Source organism: Drosophila innubila, chromosome X (assembly GCF_004354385.1).
Source record: "Drosophila innubila isolate TH190305 chromosome X, UK_Dinn_1.0, whole genome shotgun sequence".
Lineage (NCBI taxonomy): Eukaryota > Metazoa > Arthropoda > Insecta > Diptera > Drosophilidae > Drosophila > Drosophila innubila.
This window is the reverse complement of record NC_047626.1, coordinates 30,184,735-30,206,409: the sequence shown is the minus strand read 5'-3', so window position 1 is coordinate 30,206,409 and position 21,675 is coordinate 30,184,735. Positions and strand designations below refer to the sequence as shown.

Genomic DNA, 21,675 nt, shown 5'->3' with positions numbered 1-21,675 from the left:
TTTGGTCAAAATCGGACTACTATATCATATAGCTTTCATAGGAATAATTGGTTGAAAAACGAGTTGTGTGACAAACATTTTTGTTTCTCAACGTATCTCAACAAAACTCGCTAGTAACAAGTGTTCTTATGTTCTATACATTTTAAACAAATTAATTCAAAATCAAACTACTATATCTTATAGCTTCCATAGGAGCAGTCGGTCAAAAAATGAGCTTGGTATGAGATTTCTTAAGAGATCTTGTAGCCAAAATTAAAAAAATTATTTTTATTATTTTAAAATTAATATTCAAAGCTTGAATTTATTTCTCTTCTTAAGATAAGTGCATAATTATAAGAAATATACACAGGTATATAAGTAATACAATATATTTTGGTCGTCACAAATTTGGGTATCAGAAATTTTGGGGCTAGAAATTGCTTTCGTCACTAGACTTTTACCCCGTGTAGAGGTTTTTGTTTTTGTGGGATTTAGAGATAAGAAGATGTTGGAGGTCTTAACTAGTTTTTTATTTAAATTGAATTTTCAACATAAGCACTTTTGACAAGTTTCTTAGAAGATTCAATAAAAAAGAATACATTAAATTTCATAGGACCCTTAATATTCGTCCTTGAAGAACATGTGATATATCATATGAAAGGTATTAAATCATATCAAATCATATTAACACCGAAGTCGTAAACTATTGTTTACTTTTATTTTGAGCAGAAAAAAATTTTTATATATTTTTTGATCAAAAATTATCATTATTTTTGAGTATTATTTTTTTTTGATCAGATATAATTATTATTGTTGAAAAAAATCAGAATTTTAAAAATCATGGGAGAAGTGTAGAGATTGTACAAAACTAAAGATTTTGGTGTAATTTGTTTTTTTTTTTACGTCCATTATAAGTGGGTGATTATTGTATATAAAAAAAAAAATCATTATTTACGGTCCCTGCTTTAAAGAAATTACTTGTATTACTTTACTTAACATTAAATCTCCATAATTGCGATTCTGTTTGTCTGATCTTGATGCGATTTAGTGGGATAATAGATAATATATATATATATATATATATATATATATATATATATAACATTAATTACCATAAAAACTGTATTATCTTAAAACTGTGGGTGTGGTGGTTTTTCGCGATTTGTGGGGGCGGAAGGAGGTGTGGCTTAAATTTGAAACAAATTTGATCTGCGTGGGGTCTATAGAAATCTATGTGTCAAATTTGGTTACTCTATCTCTTATAGTCTCTGAGATCTAGGCGGTCAGACAGACAGGCAGACAGACGGACATGGCTATATCAACTCGGGTGTGGTAATACTTAACTTTTGCGGCCTGTCGTCTATTATTCGCAAAAAAATTATACTCCGTGGAACGCGAATTCTAAAGAATTTATGTGAAGAAAATAATTGGCGGTCGGTCATGGTTCTCTTGTAGTTTTTGCTATAAAAAACATGTAGGCTTTTCAATATTTTCCTATAAAACCGAGGTAGGCCATTTAATTTTTGACAACAAAAAATCGAAAATAGTCATCGCGGTCCATGCGATTTTTTAATAATTGTTGCCGAGACACAGCAAGAAATGGATTGCTAATGGGACCACCATCATGTCCGACTGCTGGAAGGCAAATGATTGCCTGCGGTCTTCTTATTTCATTGCATCCCTATAGCCCCGAATTCCTTATCTTGTGCAAGACATTAAATAATATAAAACTGTTTTAATGATTTGTTCTTTATTTTTATTATTAATGCAATTGTAAATGTTCAAAAAGTGTATTGAACAATTTTCCACACCACCTTATGAGGTAAAGTTCCAGGCGCGGCTTTTTTTGTGGTGTCCCCAGAAGGCCTACTCCACATGTCAGATCAAAATCGGTGTTAAGAGTGGGCCTAGTTGTTTTTAGTGTTTCATCATTATACATCAAATCATTCCTCGGGTTATAGAGGTACCAATGGCTGTAAATATTGAATGCAACAATGTTTTATGAGAATTATGCTTTTTCAACAACAAGAAGCGCGCCAAATAACCCGGATAAATTTCCGTCTTGCGGGCATAATGGGGATATTATCCTTTAAATCCCGTCAATAACGCTTAATCCTCTGCGTGTTCGCATTCGTCTCTGGATCAACAAAGTTTAGGGTGTGGTTGACCGTCAGATGATTAAATTCACTGTTTTTAAGACAATCGCATGCCTTCCAACAATCGGAGACAATGATCGTTCCACTGGCGACGTTTTCCACGATGAGAGGAATAAGGGTCTCTTTTGAACGGTCCGCCACTGGAATTATAAAAAAGTCACCTGACTCTCGCTCAATTCCCCTGAATACCCATTGCCCTTCAATCATCCGTCCGCAATTGTACTTGCGCCGACCAATCTTTGTTTCGTCAATCTCTACTGTTTTTCCAATGCCACCGATGACGCACTTGGCATTTTTTAAGGTCCAGTCGATATACATTTCGCGGATGAAGCTCTTCCAATCACCCACTGTCTTGGACGACCATCCGAGCTCCTCCTCCAAGAAGGTATATGTAGGACCCTTCGAGTCCCATTAATTGAATTTGCATACATCATTAAACGAGACACGTGCCTTCGCAAAGAATGGGACTTTCAATGCACTTTCCTAAGAAAGAAACTTAATTAATATGTAAATATAACTTAAATACTTGCCTTAAAAGTCGCACTGCATGCTCATCCTCTTTTTTTTATTAGATGCAGGCTCTTTAACGAAGCGCCGGCATCTCCAAAACGGCAGGTCACCATTCTCGAAGCAAATATTTGCCAACTTGCAGCATTTGGGACCCTCCCTCTCCTTTAAAATCACTTCATGAGCTTGCAAAAATTGAAACATAGATTCTGCATCCATTTCCAAAATACTTCCAAAAGACATTGAGCAATTATTACACACACCCATTTTGCAACGAATTTGTACGTCAAAAAGTTAATAGCCTACCTCTGTTTTATAGGAAAATGTTGAAAAGCCAACTTGTTTTTTATTGCAAATCACGCAACTTTTACAAGAGAATTACAAGAGAACCATGGCCGACCGCCAATTAATTTCTTTATGAAAATTCTTAAGAATTCGCGGTCCATGGAGGATATTTTTTCCATTAATTTTGAGGGACGTTAAAGTAAAGTATTATAGTTTCAGGTTTGTAACAAAAGAGCAAATATTAAAATTATTTAATTTAAGTAACTTTGTGTTGTTGTTGGCTTCCAAGTCCCTAACGTTTGTGGTTTGTTGGCGTAGACGAGCGACTTCCCATATCCCCAAAGAAAATCTTGGTGGTCGATCTTGGTGGCCAATTGGCAGGTCTTTTCCGTGAAATTATGCGACCATCGAAAGTTTCCTTCAATGAATCGATTGTGACGTGCGTTGTGTGGCATATAGCGCCGTCGTGTGGGAACCATATCTCATCCACATCCGTCCATTTTATGGTAGCTTCGCGAACTGAACCATTATTTTACAAATAAATTCGCACAATTTGGAAGCGTTGTTCTTTTGTCAACCTGTTCATGATAAAATGGCAAACCAAACTGAACATAAATGTCATTCGAGTGGCCAGATTTAAAAAAAAATGTCAGCTTTATGTCTACTCGAAAAACCAACCTCTTAAAAAAACACCCTTTACATACATAAGTATGTACGTATAAAGGGATTTAAAAAATCTGATTTCATTAGCAATAAAAATATATTTTGACTGATGACCTCAATGTCTGCTGTACTTTGCTGGAAGTAAACAGAACTTTCTCTCTTTATTGTATTGGCTTCCATAGAGAATACCATTTATCTTTAATGTTTTCTGAAAATTTTAAAATTTTATGTTAGGGTTCGATAGGTATGTATGCATGTGTTTGCAAATACTTGTTATAGTATTTTATTTCGATTTCAAGCAGTCTAAAGGTCTTATTTTAAGTAAAACCAAGCAAATTTTCTAAGGATAAATTCTGAAATAAAGTGTTATAATCTACTAATGCCTTGTCTCAATTTCAGGCAAACATCGGACACGGAATCATGCGAGATTCTTCACGAGAATCGCAGCCAGATGCACGCGTTGGCCATGCTGGAGCCGCATGCGACCAAGGAACAGCAGCCGCAGCAACGATCACATCGCCAGCGACCGCGCTCCAAGGAGTTACAGCACAGCTATGAGAGCTTGGACAGGCTGGACAGTAGTCTGCCCCAACAGCAGCAGCAGTTGCAGTCGCAACGCCATCGTCATCACCATCATCATCAGCATCAGCAGCGACAACAGCAGACGCGCTACAATCATGTGGAACAGGAGGAGCGTGATGACACAGAGGACAACCTGGCCGATGAAGAGTTTGAGGACGATGAGGTTAGCCATGACGTACGTCAGAAACGAGTTTTGCAGGGCGAGCACAACAAGCAGAAGAATGACAAACACAGCGACGAACTAGATCAGGAGCATCAGCAATTGGAGCTAGTAGAGCAGGAAAGAGAGGCGGCGCCGCTTGCCAATGGCAGCATGCGCCTAGACGCGAATGTGATAAACGATGAGCTGAAGTATGGAGCACATCACAACCACCAGTCCATGGACTCCAATCCGTTGGAGAGCCAATCGGAGTGGTCAGACGATGATTGCCGTGAGGAGGCCACAGGTAAATGGAATATCGGGATGACTTAAGTTATCAAATTTATTCATCTTTTGAATTGTTTCGCAGGTGGCGCCGAATCGACAGGTTATATCACCGATGAGCCCGGCCTGGAGAATATCTCGTTGCTCAACGAGGCGGGTCTCACAGATGCCGAGGGCGCCTTGTCGGATGTCAACTCGCTGTACAATGCACCGGATGTGGATGACACCTCAGTGTCGAGTCGGGCCAGCTCGCGGTTGCTTAGCCTGGACTCGCTAAGTGGGCTCTACGATTGTGATCTTGACTCCAAGCATGAATTGGCCATTGTGAATGCCTCGCACAAGATAACCAGCAAGTTTGGTCCTCCCTCATCGCCGGCACAGGTACAGGCACAGCAGTTGCCATCAGCAGCTGTGACAGCAGCGACTCAGCCAGCATCGCAGTCGTCGCAGCAGCAACAACAATTACAAAGTTAAGGGAATGTACACTTATTAAATACACGTGAGCATACTTAAGAATCCAGGAAATCTGCACTCATACGTTGTTACTGCTATATGCAAATGGTGTCTATTAAATTACAATATAACTACAAGAAAAGTTAGTTGTTAAGAACATTTTCACACACACACACACAAACATACACATATATATATATATATATATATATATATAAATATATAGTTACGTATCTATTGTACAGGAATGAAAACTGAATCGAGATAATTTGCCTTTGTACAAGTTCTCGCGGTTGCTTTCCGTATCTACTACTTATGTAGCATACGGCACTCTCTTTAGATGTAAGAACAGGTTTTTTTTGTGGTCTAGCCCGCTCTTATGTAATATATACATAGTATTTTAAAAAACAAATATAAATTTATATTTATATAAATTAATACATAAAAATATTATCATTGGTTATCTTATGCAAATTGACCCAGTTGAACGTTCCAGTTTACCCAGCAAAACCCAAAACTAATTGCAGCTTGATACACATAAATATTATTATAAAAAAAAAGGCATGTATGGAAATGCGTTTAGGTTTAGACAAATACAAATCATCACAATTATCATTATAAACGATATGTGGATAATTCTTATTAATTTGTGCGCTTAGCCTCTTTAAGATATAATTTGCTCATTTGTTACACTTATATAGAACATACATAATTTAATATATAAATACCTATACCTGTATGCCTAAATATTATTTAATAATCTAATAAGTAAGTCGATAGTGAACTACAACAAAAGCATGACACGTTGTAAATAAAGCGAAATATTATAAATATTAAAATCTTACATTATGCCTTGTACTTACGCTTGGCACACTCGCCAACACTTTACAAGGAAAATCTTCGTATTTTCTTTGTACATAAAAGTTTACTGATTTACATAGTTCACAGCGATTTTTGTTTAACTATCAGTCTTAACGCTAAGCGTCATGTGCCATTATTTATCGTAGCCTACTTTCAGTTGCTGCTTTAAAGCGCTGCCTACTTACAGGAGCCGCTCGCACACTTATTGTACATATAAATGCAAATACAATACGTACTTACCTAATGCATGCATACATATATACTTACTTTTATGTACTATCTTAGTTATGTTCGAAGAAACTCATTGCAAAATAGCTCGAAAAGGCTTTAAGTCAATCTATTGTTGACTTCTGCACAGTTTTCGAATTTCCACGCACTTGTGTAGTTTGTAATCGAATATTCATATATGAATTTAAGAACATATGTGTATTTCAAAGCGAGTACTAAGTATCTAGATATAAATTGTATATTACACAAACTTAAAAATATGACTTACAAATATTAGCAACTGTAGGGGAAATGCAAAGATTTTGGAGATGTTCAGCATATAATTTCAATCATAGATTTCTGCTTTACTTGTGATGATTCAGTAATCTGTACCTGTTGAAGGACATGATACGATTTTGTACAAATCCGCACCCTAATGATTCCCTTTTATCAGGGAATAAACCCGGATCCGATACCGAACACCTATATAATTGTATATTACATATATTAAAAGAATATTTGAAATTCAAGACGGGTTTCTGATGGCAAAAGGCCAATGAACCTTAGTATGTTCATTGCTATTAATACATTTTTAATATTTAAAATTTGTTTGCAGCGGTTTTGATATCAGGTATCATTTCATTTGTACGATAAAATTTTGGTCATACTCATACTAAAATTGTATGATGTTAATTGTTGCAAATGTTCTGCTGAATGCAAAAAGAAGTAATCAGATATCTTGATTAATGATCTCAATTACCTGCTGAATGTCTAAATTGTTGATAACTTTCTTGTGATGCCCCTACAACAAATCAACTAAACAGACAAAACAATAAGTAAGGAAGAGAACAGCAAAACAAATAAGAAGAATTGTAAAACATATGTATATGAACAAATAAACCATATTTTTTGTGTACCATTCAACAACAAAGAACGTTAAGCCTAGAGAAGTAAATACAAAAAAGCCCACAGATTTACTTATATGAAGAACATAAAATATTATATGATAATGAAATTACTCAGAAGTATATTCACAATAAATACCTAATACCTATATAATATACAAATATAGTGCATAGAACCAGAGAAAGTTAATAAGCAAGATAGAAAGAGAGAGATAATGAGAGATGCAAGCCTAAGGCATGATATTTATTTTTCTGTACCGATATTAAAATGATTGATATCTATGTATCTAAAAAAAAATGATGTAATAGCATAACATATAGATATATGTATTACTATATATGTATATGTTCGAATATAAATATCTTCCATGATGAAGATTGGAAGAGTAAACCAATACTTACAGCTATATCTCTATATATCTGAGTACAGCAACAATTAAAGATCCATAATAAAAACTTACACGTACTTAAAACTAAATGGCAGCATTTCAAATATTTTACAAAATTTATAAAGTGATTTATTTGGGTGAATTAAGGGAGTAGGCACAGGTTATCTCAATGTCTTGCCCCGTCGACCATAGCACTCGTTTTTAGTGTTTCACAAACAAACAACTTTATTATTTACACCATTTTTATTCCGACATTTATTTTGATTGTTGACTTGTTTTGGTGCTAGTTGAACAGAATTATAAACAAAAACTACCATGGGGGTATTGCGTAGTGCTTGAAGTAAACAAATATTAAGCAAGTTTTTTTCTACGTTTATATTTCTACTCTCATTACTCGTTATTACTCAAATAATCTGTAACTAAACAAATATTATTAATTAATCTTTGCGGCCGGCACTTCGCGCTAGTGGCAAAAGCAGTACGAGGGGTGCGAAAGGCGACTAGCAATATATACATCTAATATGGAAAATTTGCTATGACTGTCCGATCAGATCGAGTTACATACCGATGGAAAGGTTTAGTCCAGGGGTGCTCAACGCTGCCTTATGGATGTGCCCACACTAGTACAAATAAAATAAATCGCACGCACACATGTAACTTAAATTTTTTTTGTTTCAATGTGTACACTGGAAAAAAATAGAAACATGTTTCTTCAAGTGAAAAAATTCAATTACAAATGAAAAAGTGCGAATAGAATAGATGCGTCAGACGATTCACAACAAAGTATATTTTTTCGATTTTAGTGTATACGAAATAATAAGGCAACAAAAAATTACATTCGGATAAGCGACGAGTCACTTATGAAACAACTATGTCTATGAAATTGTTGTTGCTGAGCTCGGCGACATGTCAGAAAATGGAAAGAAAGAGAACGAATGTGTAAAATTGTTTTTGTTTTAAAAGGATCGAAAGGGACAAAAAACGAAAAGTTAAAAATTTGAAATTTTTAGTGGACTTCTCACAATGAGATAAAAAGTCAGTTTGTTTGTTTGTTTGTCTGTTTGTATCAAAGCGCTAAAATACCATAGATGTTATGATTTATTCATTTTCAAAAATCTAAAAACGTTTGTTCTACGACTTTTTGAAAAAGCCGCAAGTTTAGCGGGAAAGCGCTAGATCCCGCTGAAGTTAAATCCTAATGATACATATGTTCTATATATCGTTGGAAAGCTAAGATCTTTTTTAAAGTGCTCAGGTTAAATTTTACAGATGAAAAAAGGTTTTTTGTCTCACATTTAGCCGATTTTAGAATAAATTAAATTCAACATCTTTATCACATTTTATTATATTATAGTCAATAAAATTCAGCGTTTTTTGATATATCACACATGTCTGTTAGTTTAAGCATGAAAATTGGCACTCGGCACTGTGCAAAAAGTTATTTTTATGTTTGTGGTAGCACACCCTTTTTGCGCAGAGTGCAGAATGTTTATTTTAGTGCCCCTTTTATTAATTTATATTTTTATTTTAAATTTTTATATTCAACTTTATTTGTTCGTCACAAAATTGGAGATCAGAAATTATGGGGCTTGTATACGCTTTGGTCACTAGACTTTAACCTCTTGTAGAGGTTTTTTTTGAGTGATAACAAAATACAAGCGTCAAGTGAGGACAAAATTCCCTGAATTTTTGTGTAGTTCAATAGTTACGGTATATTATGGTGATGAGCATATAAAATAACCAGGGAAGTCGGTACTTAAAACTTTTATCATTTCGTGTAAGTATTACGATTTGTGTTCCAGACGACAAATGTCGACAGACCCTCAGCAGTTGATAACAATCGTGGAAATGTTTCTTTTGGCATCTACAGCATTCATAAGTAGCAGAATGAATTCCATCTTTGCTCATACAAACTACTTTGGGATCACTGTATTGTTTCCATAACCTAGTTTACACTCGGAGCGAACTGAAATCCTCGCTGAATATCAGCTGTTATGTTATGTACAGAATTTTGGTATTTTTGTTATCGATATACGCATTAAATCGACCGTGCTCTTTTATTGAGCCCTGTTAAACCAAATCAGCTGCTCATCAACAATACAAAATGACAAAATCTAATTTAACCAAATAAAATGCAGGAAAGCTTTAAATTAATTATGTTTGTTATTTGTATTTATGTAATTTCATAGTTATGCATGCTTATTGGATATATTCAATTTTAATTAATTAATATTATCATTGAAAAAAGTATTATTTTATTTTTTTTATATTTATTCATATCTGCGTTCTTCATTTATCGGCATTTATAAGCTGCACCTTATCCACTTTTCCAAAATCATCAAAACAACGCTTTCTTGTTGTGCTCTTAATTGGCGCGCTCATTTTTTTCATTGTTGACTGACGAAAATAGGTTTAGAACCTATTTCCAATACGTAATTGCGAAGAGTGGCTTTAACAGTGCCTCGTTATAGTTAACACAACGTTATGCCGATACGTAGCGTTACGTAGCGAGAAGTGTGAAGCAAATGTCAAACTGCAAATCGTAAAAAATTTTTTACCGTTTGTTTTGTATAGAGTTTTTAATTCCGCGGTGGTTTTGCTCTTAGTGTAACCAGGCCTATAAGCCAAAATACGTTTTTATATAGACAAGTTTAGTTGAACAAAAGACACAACTCTTTTTTCGAACTTTTTTTAAATCTTTTAAATCTCATTTAAAAGCTTTATTAAGATAAGATAGATAAGATTCCTTGTATCGAGTTTTTTAAAAGTTAAACAAAATTGACAATGTGTTATATGGACTAGATTTGCTTATGAAACCAAATGTATGTACTTAGTTAACTTTTTACGGATTTTGAGACACATTTATTTTCTCTTATATTGCTTTTTATTTTCGGCATATAATTTAATAATAGAAAATATGTTTCAGGGAATCAAGCAAACTTCTCTCTATTGCCGACGATGGGTAAACACAGATGGACGCATTTCGTTTGGTGTGTTCCGGGCAAACTTTAAGATATTGACATAACTTTTAATATTTTTATTAAATATACAAATATTAAATTCAAATAAATGTCTTGCAAATTTTCGGGACTATATAAGCCCTGAATCGCGGCTATTGTACTAGTTACTTAACTTATTCATAATGTTGCGAATCAGTTTGGCAGTACTCTCAGTCAGCATGGCGGTATATATGGTCTGTGGACAGACGGACTACTGTGCCAAGGCCCTTTGCGGAACTGAAAAGCATATTGCGTGCAACAACAAAGGAGTAGGTGTACCTATGTATGTACTTAATGTCGTAGCTAAAAAACTAACACTCGGTATTCTAGGCCTGGGCTTTAACTTGTCCGACAAGTCCGGCGCCTTTTCTCATTGACATGAATCTAACACTGAGACAACACTTAGTGCGCTTACACAATGTCAGACGCAATAACTTGGCCCTGGGCAAGGTAGCCAAATACAATAGTGCAAGGAGAATGGCCACAATGCGCTGGAGTCCAGAGCTAGCCAAGCTAGCGGAGCTGAATGCGCGTCAGTGTCAGATGAAGCACGACGCATGCCACAATACAAATAAGTTCAAGTCCAGCGGACAGAACTTGGCCATCATTTCTGGCTCAAGCGAGACAGACGAGCAGCTTCTCACTGCCTGCATTAACATGTGGTGGAATGAGAACAAGAATGCAAACATGGCAGTCATAAACAGTTACCCTAAGACCTGGACCGGAGAGTAAGTACCACCACATATTCGTATACTAGACTTTCGCTCTGACCTTCAACTCCTCCTGACTCCTACCCTAAACATATTTTATATTTAGTCAAATTGGACACTTCACGGCCATGGCTCAGCAGCCCAACTATGCTGTCGGCTGCGCAGCTGCCAGATATGTTTCCAACAAAGTAAGAAACTTTCTTCTTGTCTGCAACTATGCCACCACCAATATCATTGATCGAGCTGTCTATGTTCGCGGCCCAACGGCTGCCGGCTGCAACACTGGCACAAATGTCAACTATCCTGGATTGTGCACAGTTAACGAAGTTTTTACTGTCTAGATTACGATTCGTATGTGAAGAAATAAAAGCAAGTCGAAAAGGCTATGGGAATATTCTAGAAAAGTATATTTTGAAATAAATAATAGTGGGATTAATGAAACTGATTTAGCTTTAGTTGATCAACTGTGTACACAAAAAGTAGACTAGGTTGCACCAAAAGATTTACGAGCTATTGGGATTTAAGTGAGAACTGTACGCATATAAAAAAGAAAATAATGGAAATAAAAATTAAATTGTATTATTCAAGATAGATAACTTTAATGGCGGTTCACTAATTATAGCGATCTTTAAATTTTCCGATACAATTTGTATATTACGATCAGTTTAAAGAGTTAAAATATGCATATTTTTCTGCAATTACTTTTTCAGTGGTGGTTAATTAAAAATCTGTAAAGGCCTGGTTACACTTAGAGCGAAACGACCGCGAAATCAAAAACTCCATACAAAACAAACGGTAAAAAAATTTTACGATTTGCAGTTTGACATTTGCTTCACACTTCTCGCTACGTAACGCTACGTATCGGCATAACGTTGTGTTAACTATAACATGGCACTGTTAAAGCCACTCTTCGCAATTACGAGAACAACAAGAAAGCGTTGTTTTGAGGATTTTGGAAAAGTGTATTTTAATTTTCTTTATATTTATTCATAACTGCGTTCTTCATTTTATCGCCATTTATAAGCAAGGTGCAGCTTATAAATTCCGATAAAATTGAATATATGCAATAAGCATGCATTACTATGAAATTACATAAATACAAATAACAAACATAATTAATTTAACGGTTTCCATACGTATATCGATAGCAAAAATACCAAAATTCTGTACATAACATAACAGCTGATTTTCAGCGAGTAAAAAGGGCAAACGTAACAAATTAAGTTCGCTCCGAGTGTAAACAAGGCTTAAGCATTTTATTTTTTTTATTTTTTTTTTTTAATTTTTTGCATCCCAATTATTTATGCCCGATATATTCCGAATTTTTTACCATCATAAAACAATCTTTAATAACACAAGAAATTCATCTTGATCACTGCGGACGGCAGCTCGCGCTAGCGACGAAAGCAGCACGAAGGGGCAAAAGGCGACAAGCAATATATACAGCTAATATTGACAATTTGCTACGACTGTCCGATCAGGTCATTTATATACCAATCGAACGGCTTAGTCCAAACTAACAAAATGGCGTACTGAAACTTTTTCTAACTCACCTTGGGAGGGGAAAAATTTAAATGATTGCCGCTAATTGGGTCGTTGGAGCCTTTTGTTACAATTTTTAATTTTTTCTAATTAAAAATACGCGTCGATTGATACCTCGATCACCCGAATCCGACAACTAGTTAAAAAATAAAACGAAAATTGGCATTCGGCACAGCGCAAAAAGGAATTTTTATGTCAAAGAAGAACACCCTTTTTGCGCACAGTGCACAATGCCAATTTTCGTTTTTTTTTTTTTTTATCTATATTTATATTTAAAATTTTTATCTTAAACTGAATTTTGTTCGTCACAAAATTTGATTTCAGAAATTTTGTGGCTAGAAATTGCTTTCGTCACTAGACTTTTACCTCGTGTAGAGGTTTTTTTTATGGGATCCATTTTTCTTAGAATATCAAAAATAAAATGCAATCATCCACGATCCAAAGGTTGGATTGCTATCAAATTTTTACACTTTTCATATACTAGATCGTTCAAAACAATGAAAAAACCATTTTTTTTTTTTCAAAAATCAATATATTCATTCAATATTGTCTCCTTCTAGCTTAATACACTTAATCAAACGGTCTTTTAACATTTCGATGCCTTTTCTTGTCATGGTCGGAAGAAAGTCCCTCCCTGGGGCCATATTTTCAAGTTTGAAAACAGGTAGAAGCCACTGGGGGCCAGATCTGGGGAATATGGAGGATGAGGAGTCAATTCCCAGCTCAATTCTTATATTTTTTTCATCGTTTAAACGGCTTTGTGAGATGGTGCATTGTCTTGATGGAAAAGGATTCTTTTCTTTATCATATGCGGGCGTTTCTTCTTGATTTCGTCATTCACCCGATCAAGCAATGCTGAGTAATAGTCTATGTCGCATTTTTTTTTACCATTTTTAAGATAGTCGATGTGTATTATAAGATGTCCATCCCCAAAATACACTGGCAAAAAACCTTACCAGCCCATCGACTTGCCTTCACCGGCCTCTCGCCACTCAGCTGATGACCGGTTGGACTCCGGAATTAAGTGATGGATCCAAGTCTAATTCATGATGATATATCGACGCGAAAATTCGCTTGGATTGCGGTTATGTATGTCCAAACAGGACTTGGAATTGGCAACTCGTTTTCCTTTTGTTCAATATCTAGAAAATGCGGCACCCATTTTAAATTTTTCATATGCAAATGGTCTTGCAAAATCGAAACCGCCGACCCAGTTGATATGCCCACAGTCTCAGAAATTTCACGGACTTTGACTCTTCGATCAGTCAACACGATTTGACGGACTTGTCTGATGGTCTCTGGGATAATCACATCCTTTGGTCTTTCCAAACGTTTAGAGTCTTCGGTACTCGTACGAATGCGTTTAAAGTTGGAATACCAATTGCAAGTGGTTGATTTACCTGGAGCAGAGACCCCGTAATGCTTATCAAGCCCTGTCTTCGCTTCCACGGTATTTTTTCCCATCAAAAACAGTGTTTAATGAAAACACGAAATTCAGCTTTTTCCATTTTTTAAAAAAATCAAAAAGTTGCACCACAATAAAAATTCTAACTTGATAGCGAAGTGTCCGATTGCGCTCAAACTTTGAAAGCAGCCTAGAAAATCTGTTAGTCTAGTCTGATTAAAAAAAAATTTATTTCAAAATTTTAGTGGCGTACCCTATTTGTCAGTCCGGGGACTTTTTGAACGATCTAGTCAAATTTGGCTTTAGCCGTAAATCAAGAATTAAAAGTTTTAGTGAAATTTTTTTAAGTGCACAAGCTTACTCTTCCTGTTTGCATTACATTTCAATATGCTAATATTTGCACTGTCAAAGTAAATATGTCTAAGGCATGTGGAAAATTATACCTTCTCTATTGCATACTCCACATACAATGCACAGTAGCAGATTTCATTGAAGTTGATGGCAAAAATTGCTTAATAATTGTACATTACTCTGCGTGGGGTCTATAGAAGTCTGTGTACTGAATTTGGTTATTCTACCTGCCACAGTCTCCGAGATCTGGGCGCTCACAGAGAAAGACAGACGGCCAGACAGACACGCGGACATGGCTATATCGCCTTGGTTGTTGATGCTGATCAAGAATATATTTACATGTCCTATCCTTCTGCCTGTTACATACATTTCAAAAAGCACAATATACCCTTTTACTTATTTTTTAAGTAGCGGGTATAATAAATTTGTTGTTGGGTTGTAATTCCAGAAAAATTATTGTCTTTATGATAACAATATTATTTCTTTACTTTTCCCCATTGTGGGTCGTTCTCTTAAGGTATGCCCTTGTAAAAGTGCTGTTGCAATCAGCTTTTACTGCAAAAAGAAAACATCGATAAATTGAAGATTGTAATCTCCTATTGTTCCTCAATGTGTTTAGAATGCACTCTTTGTCAGACTGTATTTTGTTGAGAAGTCTTTAATTGCCGACTTTATTTGCTATTCAACTCTTTCTTGGTAATCGAGTAAACATGAATGTAAATATTTGATCAATTGTTACGCCCGCGTATCACAAAGTCAGTTAGATAAATAGCGAGAACGCCACAGTTGAAATAAAAGCAACGACCATTGGGGAAGCGAACACCAATTGAGCTTTGATATAGATATGAGTAACATCTTAACCATAACTGTGCTGGCACTGGCACTGGGCATTGTCTGTGCCACAGATTACTGCAAGAAAAGCTGCGGTAACAGCCAGAACATTGGCTGTAATAACAATGGGGTGAGTATGAACCACATGGGATTAACTGAATCTAGTATACTATCCATAATCATATCCTTTTTTTACTAAAGGCCTGGGCTTCGAGCTGTCCCAGCGACAGAGCCTTGTTAAGTCTTTCGACGGCCGAAAAGAATGCGATTGTGGCCAGACACAATCAACATCGCAACTTTATTGCCGGAGGCGGAGATAAAAAACTGAAGGCCGCCTGTCGCATGGCCACCATCAAGTGGAATGATGAACTGGCTTATCTTGCCTCCCTCAACGTTAAGAGCTGTCAGATGCGTCACGATGCTTGCCGCAACACGGACGCTTTCAGCTGGGCTGGCCAGAATTTGGCTTGGATCGGCTACTTCAACCCGCTCAATACAACAGGAAATGCTCTAAAGGGTGTGGACATGTGGTACAATGAGGTAGCCAATACCAAGCAGGAACACATCGATGCATATCCCGAAAACTACAATGGACCCGACATTGGTCACTTCACCGTAATGGTCGCCGATCGCAACACTGATGTAGGATGCGCCGTGTCCACCTACTCGGTTCAGGGCCAGACATACAAGGCCTTCCTCATGGCCTGCAATTATGCAGCCACCAATGTCATTGGCGTCAAGATGTACAACTCCTGCTCCGTTCCGGCAAGCAAATGCACCACTGGCATCAATCCCAGCTACAAATTTTTGTGCAGCAACAAGGAGGTTTACGATGTCAATAACTTAAACTACTGATGAATCAACAGCCTATTTTTTGTTTTTTCTAAGTTATTGCATGTTTATTAAATAAAAGGAATCTATGTATATTAAATTCTTTGACCTGACTTACTTAGTCACTGACTCACTCACCGATCATTGCACAGCCCTAACCTGACCTAGGAGATTAATATTTTCACTCAACATAGATGTGACAATTTTATCGTGCAATAAGACGCATTTTGCGAAATTCGAATTGCAAGGGAGTCAAATTTGGGGTCAAAATTCACAAATTGAGAAAATTGCTTAGTGGGAAAACATTGTTATTTTAAAACTATTTCAACCAAAGTTACAGATTGTTGATTTATTGCTATATTTAACATTCTGACCAAATTTGGTCGAATTTGATTACTATATCATATAGCTGTCATTGGAACAATCGGGTTTAAGTTAACCTTTAGTATGAACAACTTTTTTGATTTTTGCGATATCTAAAACAAACCCACAGATTAGCTTTTGCACACCAAATCTCGAATTTTTTGCCAAATCTATTTAAATATAATTATTCGATGTTTTTACAAAAAAAGTAATATATATAAATTTGTTACTATTTTTTTCATTCCGCAGGAAAGTCAATTTTTTTTCAAATAATAACATTAGGCAACAAATTTACACTTTTTCTTCTGAACCGAACGAAAGCCACTTTCTTTTAATACATTTGGGCCCTATATGACAAAAAAGCTTATTTTATTTTTTTCTATGACATATATTTTTAAAATTTTTAAAATATAGCATTTTTTCTAAGCTGTTTTAAGAGTTGCGCATACATTTGTCATCATTTTTCGAGAATGCAATAGCTGATTTTTAAAAACTTAACATTTTCTTTAAACAATTGAATACATCTACAATCGTTTATAAGCAGTTTTATATTTCAAACTGTAGTTTTAGAGCAATCAGTTTTTAAATTCAGAAAATTAATTTAAAATACCAGGAAAACTTGAAAAAAAATTCTGAAGTGTGGTTGAGCCTGTATTTGCATAGTTGCATTAATTAGGCGTCGATTAAGATAGTATTCATTTAAATCTATTAAAAATCGACGATAATTGTGAAAAAATTTAAAAACAGAGGCTTAACATATTGAGCCACACTTGCACAAATCCGTTTAGCCTCCCAAATTGCCATATTACTTATTTTATTACTTAATTACAAAATTAAAAAAATTTATTTAGCCTTTAATCATCTTAATAGTACATTTATAAATAAACACTGAATTTTAAATAAAAAAGAATACAAATTGTATGTCTTTCGCCCACGGCAGGACACAAACCCACGAACATTGTCTGACTCTTCGTCTCTTAGCACACTACGCCACAGAAGCCCTTGACTGATCGGACGCTAATTTGTTATATAATATGTTAACTCAATTTTCATTTAATCAAGAATATTCAAGATTTAATTACTTGCCAACGCTCCCTTATCAAATCAAACAGTAAAATTTATTATTTGAATATCTTTCCAACTTACTGTCCGATCGGAATAAAATTTTCAGCAAACATCAAAGACACTTCCCGCTTCGTCTAACCAAAATCTGGAATCTCCAGCTTTTAGATTGTTCTTATAATTTAAATGCTAAATTTCTAAGTCGTTTTTTTGGCGGTAAAGGAGGCGTGGCAAAATTCTAAAACAAACTTTATCTGCTTGCAATATAGAGGAACCTAAATACAATGCTTGGTGTCTCTAGCTATTAAATTGCTCTTATAATATGAATATCAAAATTTCTAAATCGATTTATAGGCGCTAAAGGGGGCGTGGCCAAATTCTAAAACAAACTTTATCTGCTTGCAATATAGAGGCACCTACATACCAAGTTTGGTGTCTCTAGCTTTTAAATTGCTCTTATAATATGGATATCTAAATTTCTTAGTTGATTTTTGAAACAAACTTGATCTGCTTGCAAAATAGAGGAACCTACATACCAAGTTTGGTTTCTCTAGCTCTTATAGTCTCTGAGATCTAGGTGTTCATACAGACGTCAGGACGTCAGGACAGATGGGCAGACGGACATTGTCATATATCAGTATATATTTTTTATAGGGTCTGTCACGCCTCCTTCTGTCTGTTACGCACATATTCCTTAAAACATACTTAATAGACCCCTGTACTTTTTTTAAGTACGGGGTCAAAAAAACGAAAATTGGCATTGTGCACTGTGCGCAAAAAGTGTGAGCTTCAATACGCAAATGTCCTAGAAAAGTGGGCGGTTTGCCGCCTTTGTTTTTTTTTGGTAAAATTTGATCCAAATCGGACAACTATATCATATAGAAATAATAGAATTTATAGTTTGAAGCCCACTTTTTTGTGAAAACCTTATTATTTTTCAATATGTTCATGCCAAATTCGTCAGTTTTAAGTGATTGTAAGCTTATGGCATTTAAGTCAACGTTAGACTACCATATCATATAGAAAAATCGGATTGAAAACGCCAATTCTCAGTGTAATGAACAATTATGTTTTTCTTTATTTAATTCTTATAAATATGTAACAACTAAAGAAAACCTTCAACATTTACCTCATAACTTTTTTGTAATACTCTTAAAATAAATGCTGACAGTTATCGCTTTTTACCTCGTTATGTTTCATGAAAAAAAAAACTCAGCATTTTTACAATTAAGGTTATAAAAAATTAATTTTCATTAAATATCGCAAAATATAATTACATGCGCATAACACGAACTAATTTATCTAAAATACGTCATGAATAGCTAATAACTGAGAGAATATGCATTTAAGGTGGTGCTATACATCCTGACCTTATTTGGTTCAAATCGGTGCAATATATAATATAGCTGCCATAGAGACGCTCAGTCGATAATCAACTTTTAATACGGAGTACCTGGGCACAGGGTATCCTAATGTCGAGCGTGCTCGACTTTAGCCACCCACTTGGTTTTTAATGTTCTGATATATGTTGCCGCAGAATATGATGCCGCATTGTGCCCCTATTTAGACCCAGCATAAGGCGAGCCCGTATCTTTAACGGCGTTTTTTGACAAAAGGTGGCAGCCCTGGCTAAGAATTGATTAAAAATCTACACAGAAAGAGGACAGTTAATATTTGACATATGCCTTGTAAACCGTGAATCCCTCATTAATTTAACTTTGCAGCTCTTGCAGCCTCTTCACATTGAGCACATTTATGGGGAGCGAATGGAAATGATGGTATATGTGAAACAGCAATTCACACTGTCAACATATACTATCTACCATCAATTTATCATTTATGTATTCTATTTCATGCCGATAGCATCATAAACAACAAAGTTGCATATATCCACTATCTGCAGCTTCGATCCAGCAAAGAATGTATTTAATTTCTTGAAAGCTGCACTAAAATCTCACACTCGCTTGTTCTTCCCAATCTTTTGTGAAATCGACGCACGGCAACTAAAGAAAAACGCTGAAATTTATCATAGACAAATTGCAGCCTGTCCACGACATTTTGCTCACAAATAATTTTTGACAGCTTACCGTTATAAATAGTGTTGGTAAACATGCAATTAATCGGACAGTTCCGATCATGATGAAATTAACAAGGTGGAGTACTCAATCACCACGGGGGACAAGGATGCAATGAGAACAAGGCAAAGCTCCAACTTAGTCAAGATGGAGTGATTATTCCTTGCCCTCTGAGCATCAAGTCGACTCATAGGTGAAAAGTCCAGTAATGTTCCGTACACCTCTTTCCTTCGGGATTGGACCTCCTCGTGGTGTCCCCTGGTAACGTACAGTTGTACGGCTAAATTTGAGCGGCAACAGCAATCTCCGTCTCACCCAAAAGCCCAATACCCGCTGACGTACAAAGTTCGCAGCTGAGGGGTCAAATCTAGCTGTGTTCGGACGGAGCCTTCCCAGACCTTGCCAAGGTATAGGGCACTGCCTTGGTCGACCACCCGTCTCCCCACCACCTTTCGGGACCACGGCGCGCCTGTCGAGCAATGCGGGCATTTATGATCATGTAATGAACTCCCCAACACCCGCGTGGGATAACCCGAGACACCAGGAGGATATTTAAACCAGCCAGGAGACGTTAGTGCAACAACCAGGGGGTGTTGCTCAGACAAGCACGCCCCAAGCCGACAATACCACCGACCAATCCATCGCTGCTAATCCCGGAGGGGATGGTAAACCGAAATCGAAATAGCAGCTGCTCAAGGCAAAGGCCAGTCGTTGCCGACTCGTTCTGCGTAAGATCGCAAAGAACGAGCCAGATAGAACGATTGACCCGCGCGACGCTGAGGACAAAGCACGTTGTCAAGAGACGGTAGCTAAGTTCGAGGCACAACGAGCTAGCTTAGCAGCGGTGCATTCCACAAAGTCGATGCCGAAAGCAAAGACGGTGGCGAATGAAAAGGGAAGCGCAGCAGGTCCCAAGAGGAGGGGCACAATGCGCCAAAGAGAGCGAGGGACGCACTGGGTGGTCCCCGGGCTACCTCGTTTGGCATGGCCGAGACCAGGACCTTCAGCGAGGTGGCCAAGGACAACCTGTTCATGGCTCTGATAGACGAGCTCAACGCTGACGGGAAGCTGCTGGCGAAGAAGTGGGGTGAGGTGGAGACTAAACTCTCCGATTTGGTTATGGACCATGTCCTGACCAAACCGGGGAGCTCCATCCCAGCCAGTTCTTGGCAGAATGTGTCGCCAAGATCGGCAACGCATGGGCCAGACTTAAGATTAAGCTCGTCCCAGCCAAGGACATCCCCCGGCGTCCTCAGGCACACATCTGGCTACCCAAGGGGCAAACGGATCATGACAAGCTGATCCGATGACTGCGCCGTCTTGGCAGAGCAGGTTATGAAGGCGAGCCAGCTATTCCTATTGTTGATCAATGAGGAATGTCGGGCGCAGCTTGAGGCCAAAGACAACAGATTTTGGTATGGCGTACGGAAAGCCATAATGAAAGTTTTCCGTAACGAACCGGACAACATTCTGGAGGAGGTCGACGACGCCAGTGGGCTGTTGGGCGACCAGCTGCTGGCCGAAAAGTCGGATGTCGATACCGGCACCGACAACATCACCGCTCCCACACAATGATGCCAAAGATCGTGCAGATCAACCTGAAGCGTAGCAGGGTCGCTTCAGACAATCTGTTGGTCTTCCTCCGCGAGGAGGACATTGACATAGGCATCATCCAAAAACCCTAGACGCGTGACTCCAAAGTCATGCGCTGCACATTGCCTCATCATACATGGCGCACGAGGAACCGGCCCCACAAGCATCAGTGGAACGGCTCTTCGAACACGTGGAAAAGAACCGAATAGACTTACTGGTAGGCTGCGACGCAAACTGTAGGCACACAGTTTGGGGCAGCTCCGAGGACAACGATCGAGGTTAGTCTCTCTTTGATTACACCCCTCACGCTGCTTACAGATAACAACATGCTACAGGTAAAAAATTGGCGAGTTTCTACGCGCCACTCTTTTTGAGACCACAGGTACATAAAATTCGGGATTGATATCAACGTTATCAAGCCCGAAAAATTACGTAGCGCGCGGAAAACGGATTGGAACTAATTCGCCAAGAAAGTTCAATCCAAAGTGAGTAAAACAGCGAA

General features: G+C 37.0%; 3 protein-coding genes across 4 annotated transcripts in view; all 3 read left to right on the top strand.

Moving 5' to 3' along the window:
• LOC117793949 (Ca(2+)/calmodulin-responsive adenylate cyclase) overlaps positions 1 to 7,511 on the top strand; it is a 68,621-nt gene extending 61,110 nt beyond the window's left edge. For both annotated transcript variants that reach the window (XM_034634412.1, XM_034634413.1), the window contains 2 exons: positions 3,990 to 4,618; positions 4,682 to 7,511. In XM_034634412.1, the coding sequence (XP_034490303.1) occupies positions 3,990 to 4,618; positions 4,682 to 5,070 (1,018 nt within the window). In that variant the 3' untranslated portion in view covers positions 5,071 to 7,511. The remainder of the gene's footprint in view (positions 1 to 3,989; positions 4,619 to 4,681) is intronic.
• A 3,060-nt stretch (positions 7,512 to 10,571) lies between these two features.
• Positions 10,572 to 11,527, top strand: LOC117791018 (antigen 5 like allergen Cul n 1-like). The gene is made up of 3 exons (XM_034630650.1): positions 10,572 to 10,679; positions 10,741 to 11,138; positions 11,227 to 11,527. Exons 1-3 carry the CDS (start codon positions 10,590 to 10,592, stop codon positions 11,459 to 11,461), a joined length of 723 nt encoding a protein of 240 aa, XP_034486541.1. The 5' UTR covers positions 10,572 to 10,589; the 3' UTR covers positions 11,462 to 11,527.
• A 3,698-nt stretch (positions 11,528 to 15,225) lies between these two features.
• On the top strand, positions 15,226 to 16,180 carry LOC117793644 (antigen 5 like allergen Cul n 1-like). Its single transcript, XM_034634016.1, has 2 exons — positions 15,226 to 15,379; positions 15,451 to 16,180. Exons 1-2 carry the CDS (start codon positions 15,263 to 15,265, stop codon positions 16,102 to 16,104), a joined length of 771 nt encoding a protein of 256 aa, XP_034489907.1. The 5' UTR covers positions 15,226 to 15,262; the 3' UTR covers positions 16,105 to 16,180.
• The last annotated feature ends 5,495 nt before the right edge of the window (positions 16,181 to 21,675 follow it).

What these genes read in the sequence shown, in the direction of transcription:
- LOC117791018 (XM_034630650.1), top strand. Translation starts at nt 10,590, where the DNA reads ATGGCGGTATATATGGTCTGTGGACAGACGGACTACTGTGCCAAGGCC. An exon ending in TTGCGTGCAACAACAAAGGA is followed by an intron (nt 10,680 to 10,740) that starts GTAGGTGTACCT and finishes TCGGTATTCTAG; the next exon opens with GCCTGGGCTTTAACTTGTCC. An exon ending in CCTAAGACCTGGACCGGAGA is followed by an intron (nt 11,139 to 11,226) that starts GTAAGTACCACC and finishes TTTTATATTTAG; the next exon opens with TCAAATTGGACACTTCACGG.
- LOC117793644 (XM_034634016.1), top strand. Translation starts at nt 15,263, where the DNA reads ATGAGTAACATCTTAACCATAACTGTGCTGGCACTGGCACTGGGCATT. An exon ending in TTGGCTGTAATAACAATGGG is followed by an intron (nt 15,380 to 15,450) that starts GTGAGTATGAAC and finishes TTTTTACTAAAG; the next exon opens with GCCTGGGCTTCGAGCTGTCC.